This window comes from Blennius ocellaris (assembly GCF_963422515.1).
Source record: "Blennius ocellaris genome assembly, contig: SCAFFOLD_126, whole genome shotgun sequence".
NCBI classification, from domain to species: domain Eukaryota; kingdom Metazoa; phylum Chordata; class Actinopteri; order Blenniiformes; family Blenniidae; genus Blennius; species Blennius ocellaris.
In genome coordinates, this window is record NW_027662092.1 from 12,501 (window position 1) to 20,000 (window position 7,500).

At 52.1% G+C, this 7,500-nt stretch overlaps 2 protein-coding genes across 3 annotated transcripts in view; both read left to right on the forward strand.

The window, feature by feature from the left end:
* Positions 1 to 565, forward strand: part of LOC308148305 (uncharacterized protein) — a gene marked incomplete at both ends in the record, with an annotated part of 740 nt that extends 175 nt beyond the window's left edge. The window contains one exon of the mRNA XM_080521754.1: positions 1 to 565. This exon is cut by the window's left edge and continues 175 nt beyond it. Coding sequence (XP_080377880.1) covers positions 1 to 565 — 565 coding nt within the window.
* A 3,568-nt stretch (positions 566 to 4,133) lies between these two features.
* LOC308148308 (bromodomain-containing protein 3-like) overlaps positions 4,134 to 7,500 on the forward strand; it is a 24,882-nt gene continuing 21,515 nt past the window's right edge. For both annotated transcript variants that reach the window (XM_080521757.1, XM_080521758.1), the window contains exon 1: positions 4,134 to 4,261. The gene's annotated coding sequence lies outside the window, so the exon portion shown is untranslated. The remainder of the gene's footprint in view (positions 4,262 to 7,500) is intronic.

Consider the following 7,500-nt stretch of genomic DNA (forward strand, 5'->3'; position numbering starts at 1 on the left):
GAGGGGAGGAGGAGGAGCAGCAGGAGTAGCAGGAGACGCGACGGCTAACCCCTTTGAGCTGGACCTGCGGCAGCTCGGCGCCTCCTACCTGGGCCTGGAGGCGCCGTACGGGGAGCGCCCCGGGCGGGGGGCGGCGGGGGAGAAGGAGGCGCCGTACGGGGAGCGCCCCGGGCGGGGGGCGGCGGGGGAGAAGGAGGCGCCGTACGGGGAGCGCCCCGGGCGGGGGGCGGCGGGGGAGAAGGAGGCGCCGTACGGGGAGCGCCCCGGGCGGGAGGCGGCGGGGGAGAAGGAGGCGCCGCTCACCCTGCTGCCTCACCTGCAGTTCGCTGCTCCTCGTGGGGGGGGCGGGGGGGAGGAGGGGCTGACGGGGGGGGAGGTGGAGTCAGCAGGGAGGCTACAGACTGAACAACCAGCGGACCTCCCCCTCTCCCTCTCCTCCTCCGCCTCCTCCTCCTCCTCCTCCTCCTCTCACGCCTCCCCCCAGCCTGCAGAGCCTGCTGCTCCTCTCAGGGGATTGGCCGACACAGATGAGAGGGGGGCGGAGCCTCTGGAAGACAGCCAATAAGCTTTCTACTGCATCTGCCTACCTGTATGTAAATAACACAATAGCTACCTGTCCCCCCCTCACCTGTCTGCCCCCCCACCTCACTACCTGTCTGCCCCCTACCTCACTACCTGTCTGCCCCCCCACCTCACTACCTGTCTGCCCCCTACCTCACTACCTGTCTGCCTTCACTACCTGTCTGCCCCCTACCTCACTACCTGTCTGCCCCCCCTACCTCACTACCTGCCTGCCCCCTACCTCACTACCTATCTGCCCCCTACCCCCCTACCTTACTACCTGTCTGCCCCCTACCTCATGACCTGTCTGCCCCCTACCCCCCTACCTTACTACCTGTCTGCCCCCTACCTCATGACCTGTCTGCCCCCTACCCCCCCTACCTTGCTACCTGTCTGCCCCCTACCTCATGACCTGTCTGCCCCCTACCCCCCCTACCTCACTACCTCTCAGCCCGTCCGTCTGCTCGGCTCTGCTGCATGTTAACAGCCTCCTGCAGTCCAGATCACAGAACCATAGCAACAGGACTGATGAGGAGGATGATGAAGATGATGAGGATGATGAAGATGATGAAGATGATAAGGATGATGATGATGGTGATGGTGATGAGGATGAGGATGATGATGACGACTATACTCACTCTGATAACGACAATAAAGCTTGTTGATAAACACTCCTGATGTTTGTGTTTCATCTGATCTGCAACAAACAAACAAACCAAACTCTCCAGGTTCTCCTCTAGGTTCTCCTCCAGGTTCTCCTCCAGGTTCTCCTCCAGGTTCTCCTCCTCCAGGTTCTACTCCTCCAGGTTCTTCTCCAGGTTCTTCTCCAGGTTCTCCTCCTCCAGGTTCTACTCTTCCAGGTTCTTCTCCAGGTTCTTCTCCAGGTTCTCCTCCTCCAGGTTCTTGTCCAGGTTCTCCTCCTCCAGGTTCTACTCCTCCAGGTTCTTCTCCAGGATCTTCTCCAGGTTCTCCTCCTCCAGGTTCTTCTCCAGGTTCTTCTCCAGGTTCTCCGCCTCCAGGTTCTTCTCCAGGTTCTCCTCCTCTAGGTATCTCCTAGCAGTCTCTCATGTCTCCTAACAGTCCCTCCTATCTCCTAACAGTCTCTCATGACTCCTAACAGTCCCTCCTGTCTCCTATCTCCTAAAAGTCCCTCCTGTCTCCTAACAGTCCCTCCTGTCTCCCAACAGTCCCTCCTGTCTCCTACCAGTCCCTCCTATCTCCTAACAGTCTCTCCTATCTCCTAACAGTCCCTCCTATCTCCTAACAGTCCCTCCTGTCTCCTAACAGTCCCTCCTATCTCCTACCAGTCTCTCCTATCTCCTACCAGTCCCTCCTATCTCCTAACAGTCTCTCCTATCTCCTAACAGTCCCTCCTATCTCCTAACAGTCCCTCCTGTCTCCTATTAGTCCCTCCTGTCTCCTAACAGTCCATCCTATCTCCTATCTCCTAACAGTCCATCCTGTCTCCTAACAGTCCCTCCTGTCTCCTAACAGTCCCTCCTGTCTCCAATTAGTCCCTCCTGTCTCCTAATAGTCCCTCCTATCTCCTAACGGTCCCTCCTGTCTCCTAAGAGTCCCTCCTGTCTCCTAACAGTCCCTCCTATCTCCTATTAGTCCCTCCTGTCTCCTAATAGTCCCTCCTGTCTCCTAGCAGTCCCTCCTATCTCCTATCAGTCCCTCCTATCTCCTATCAGTCCCTCCTATCTCCTAGCAGTCCCTCCTACCTCCTAACAGTCCCTCCTACCACCTAGCAGTCTCTCCTATCTCCTAACAGTCCCTCCTACCTCCTAACAGTCACTCCTATCTCCTATCAGTCCCTCCTATCTCCTAACAGTATCTCCTATCTCCTAACAGTCCCTCCTACCTCCTAACAGTCCCTCCTATCTCCTAACAGTCCCTCCTACCTCCTAACAGTCTCTCCTATCTCCTAACAGTCCCTCCTATCTCCTAACAGTCCCTCCTACCTCCTAACAGTCACTCCTACCTCCTAACAGTCACTCCTATCTCCTAACAGTCCCTCCTATCTCCTAACAGTATCTCCTATCTCCTAACAGTCCCTCCTACCTCCTAACAGTCCCTCCTACCTCCTAACAGTCTCTCCTATCTCCTAACAGTCACTCCTATCTCCTAACAGTCACTCCTACCTCCTAACAGTCACTCCTATCTCCTAACAGTCCCTCCTATCTCCTAACAGTATCTCCTATCTCCTAACAGTCCCTCCTACCTCCTAACAGTCCCTCCTACCTCCTAACAGTCTCTCCTATCTCCTAACAGTCACTCCTATCTCCTAACAGTATCTCCTATCTCCTAACAGTCCCTCCTATCTCTTATTAGTCCCTCCTATCTCCTAACACCTTTCCTAACTCCTCTAGGAAGCCTCCTAACACCTTTCCTTAACTCCTCTAGGAAGCCTCCTAACACCTTTCCTCAACTCCTTCAGGAAGCCTCCTAACACCTTTCCTTAACTCCTCTAGGAAGCCTCCTAACACCTTTCCTCAACTCCTTCAGGAAGCCTCCTAACACCTTTCCTTAACTCCTTCAGGAAGCCTCCTAACACCTTTCCTTGACTCCTTCAGGAAGCCTCCTAACACCTTTCCTTGACTCCTTCATTAAGCCTCCTAACACCTCTCCTTAACTCCTTTAGGAAGCATCCTAACACCTTTCCTTAACTCCTTTAGGAAGCATCCTAACACCTTTCCTTAACTCCTCTAGGAAGCCTCCTAACAACTTTCCTCAACTCCTTCAGGAAGCATCCTAACACCTTTCCTTAACTCCTTTAGGAAGCATCCTAACACCTTTCCTTAACTCCTTCAGGAAGCCTCCTAACACATTTCCTTATCTTTGTGACATCATCAGGGATGAAAGGGAAGTCTGCACATGGAGGACTTTGATGTCGCTCTGTGGCAGTTATAGCTCCACCTATAGGCCTGGAATATGTACTACATCATTTTGAGTAGCTTTCATGATTTTTTGAAATATTTTTAAATTCGGTTTAAAAAAACGTTTATTCAGTTTAAAAATTAACAAACAAACAAACAAACTGGCCAACAAAACCAAAGTGTAGCTCCGGACAGCGAGTTCAGACTCCTGGACGCTCTTCGCAAAAATCATTTTACAAAATTGTGTGTGAGGTCGTTTGAGCTCCATCTGCACGTCGTCTCATTTAGTGTCTAATCAACTCTATAAATCACTGAAACACGATAATTATCGGTTTTAAAAACAATTAACTGACATAACTTGGACCCTGATCCAGACCCGGTCCCTGGAGGAGTCCAGCTTCTTCTCCTGCGATCACTTCAGAGGCGAGCAGGAGCCCAGGTGCCGCGCTGCATGCTGGGACATGTAGTCAAACACCGGGCGCCATCCTGAACCGCAGACGTCACCGGCCAATCGCAGCACTCCAGTTTCGTCAACGTAGCCAATCACTGCGCCCCGGCCGCCTTGAGGCCCAATCACAGCGCTCGATACCACCTAGCAACAAATCATGGCCCCCCCAAATACCCTTCAACCAATCAGGGCTTTTTCCCCACGCGGACATCCAATCAGATCACAACAACATGCTGCCTGCCAGTCGACACTGCGCTTGCGCACACCATGGACAGCTGATAACTCATCTATTATGCTACTCCGCTAAATCCCGAATCCTGTAGGAATCCACCGGGAGCCGCCGTGGGACGCACCGGGAGCACCGAGACACAAAGTAAACAGGGCCCCGGCGGGCAGGGGAAGCGGGTGGCCGGGCGGGGTTCGTCCGGGAGGGCGCGGATCGGCTCGCGGTGTTGGGGCTGGCTGCTCGGCGCCTTCAGACAAAGCTCAGCTAACAGGCTAACGGGCTAGCAGCTCGTTAGCTCCAAACATCCGCACAGATCCGCTTTCAAACCGCCTTTAAGTGCTCGCAGCGCGGCTCCACGCCGCCCGGGCGGCCCCGGGTCGCCCCGGGCGGACGCTGCTGCCGCCACGGTGGGGCTGCGAGCGACATGAGTCCGGTTCTCGGTCCTCGGTGAGCAGCCAGGCTCCATTAGCCGCCGTTAGCTCGTCTCTCGCTCTGGCTTGCCCGCCATCTTTTAAAGCGAGAGAGGCTGTGGACGCGGCCGGAGGGTCGCGGCAGCCGGGCGGCTGCGCCGCGTCCATCCGAGCCCCGCCGGCCGTTGCGGCTGGTCCGCGCCGGGCGGAGGCGCCTATTGAGCGGGTTTGTGTGGTTCGTGGGGTCGCAGCGGCGGCTGTTAGCCCTTAGCTCCGCGGTTAGCCGCTGGTCGGCAGCAGCGTGCGGTTGCGGGGCTCCGGCATGTGTGCAGACCCGCAGACCCGGACCCGGACCCGGGCGGCTGATCCGGGTGTGACAGGTGGGGGAAGGCTACCGTCTGGATGGGGGCTTGACCGGAGCGGTTCTGGGGCAGCGGGGCGAAGCGTGTCGGCCATCTGCCCCGGAGCCGGGCCGTCCGGGTGAGCGAGGAACGGTCTGGACCTGTCAGTGTGAGTCCGTCCAGGTGTGTGACCGTCATGTTCTCCTGGGACTCCGTGCTTTTATTGTGACAGTCACCGTAATAACAATCCAACTGGGTGGTTTTATTGTGACAGTCACCGTAATAACAATCCAACTGGGTGGTTTTATTGTGACAGTCACCGTAATAACAATCCAACTTGGTGGTTTTATTTTGACAGTCACCATAATAACAATCCAACTTGCTAGTTTTATTTTGACAGTCACCGTAATAACAATCCAACTTGCTAGTTTTATTGTGACAGTCACCGTAATAACAATCCAACTTGTGACTTTTATTTTGACAGTTAAGGTAATAACAATCCAACTTAGTGGTTTTATTTTGACAGTCACCGTAATAACAATCCAACTTAGTGGTTTTATTTTGACAGTCACCGTAGTAACAATCCAACTTGCTAGTTTTATTTTGACAGTCACCGTAACAACAATACAACTTGCTAGTTTTATTGTGACAGTCACCGTAATAACAATCCAACTTGTGACTTTTATTTTGACAGTTAAGGTAATAACAATCCAACTTAGTGGTTTTATTTTGACAGTCACCGTAATAACAATCCAACTTAGTGGTTTTATTTTGACAGTCACCGTAATAACAATCCAACTTGGTGGTTTTATTGTGACAGTCACCGTAATAACAATCCAACTTGGTGGTTTTATTGTGACAGTCACCGTAATAACAATCCAACTTGCTAGCTTTATTTTGACAGTTAAGGTAATAACAATCCAACTTGGTTTTATTTTGACAGTCACTGGTAATAATCTAAAGTTCCTCCAGAATCAGAATAAAAACAGGATCCAGTTCTAGTTGACGTCCGTCTCTAAAACCTTCCTGAAGGAAGTTCCTCTTCACACTCAGACAAACTGGTATTTCCAGCATTTTAATTTGGCGGGACATCCCCAGTTTGTTGACGTCTCAGCGTCACAGGATCCTCTGAGGAAGAACCTTCAGCCATCAGCTTCATCCGGACTTCCTCGTGGCTTCAAGACTCTTACTTTGACAGAGTCTGGAATTCTTCAAACGTTGACATTCTGGCTGCAGCTGTCGCCATCTTTGATATCCCATAATGCCTTGGGGCTTGTTTCCCAAGATGGCGTCAGTCAGGAAACGTCAACAGTTTGATGGTTTGTCTGGAAACTTGTGGACTTTATTGTGAAGAATTTGAGAAACTGGAAACAGGAAGTGGGGGTTAAAGGTTCCCTGCTGGAGGAAGTTTAATGTGGAAGAACAGGAAGTGGAGGTTAAAGGTTCCCTGCTGGAGGAAGTTTAATGTGGAAGAACAGGAAGTGGAGGTTAAAGGTTCCCTGCTGGAGGAAGTTTAATGTGGAAGAACAGGAAGTGGAGGTTAAAGGTTCACTGCTGGAGGAAGTTTAATGTGGAAGAACAGGAAGTGGAGGTTAAAGGTTCACTGCTGGAGGAAGTTTAATGTGGAAGAACAGGAAGTGGAGGTTAAAGGTTCCCTGCTGGAGGAAGTTTAATGTGGAAGAACAGGAAGTGGAGGTTAAAGGTTCACTGCTGGAGGAAGTTTAATGTGGAAGAACAGGAAGTGGAGGTTAAAGGTTCCCTGCTGGAGGAAGTTTAATGTGGAAGAACAGGAAGTGGAGGTTAAAGGTTCCCTGCTGGAGGAAGTTTAATGTGGAAGAACAGGAAGTGGAGGTTAAAGGTTCCCTGCTGGAGGAAGTTTAATGTGAAAGAACAGGAAGTGGAGGTTAAAGGTTCCCTGCTGGAGGAAGTTTAATGTGGAAGAACAGGAAGTGGAGGTTAAAGGTTCCCTGCTGGAGGAAGTTTAAGAAAAGTCACTCTGGATGTTTAAAGATTTAGTTGTTCTCGTTTCCATGGACTGGACGTCGTCATGGAAACGAACAAACTCGTCAGAAGGAAGAACTTGCATGTGAGCAACAGGGTTCTAAGACCTCCAGCGGTCCTGGACGGACGTTCTGTTGGACCGCTGGAGAACAACGAGTTAACAGGAAGTGAAATCCAAAGATACGACAGATGGAGAACTCCTCCAGAACGTTCTGCTATTCAGCTGGGAGCTCGTCCTCGCTGTGGGGGACGTCCAGGGTCCGTCTGTCCCACATGGGCTGGAGAACCAGGAACTCTGGAACCCTTTGAGAACACTGGAACCCTTTCCACTGTTAGCCTGTACACTGGGAATACTGGAACCTTTTAAACTTGGAACACTGGAACCCTTTACACTGGGAACTCTGGAACTCTACACTGGGAACACTGGAACCCTTTACACCGGGGACTCTGGAGCCCTTTACACCGGGGACTCTAGAACCCTTTACACCGGGGACTCTAGAACCCTTTACACCGGGGACTCTGGAACCCTTTACACTGGGAACACTGGAACCCTTTACACCGGGGACTCTGGAACCCTTTACACCGGGGACTCTGGAACCCTTTAGGAACACTGGAACCCTTTACACCGGGGACT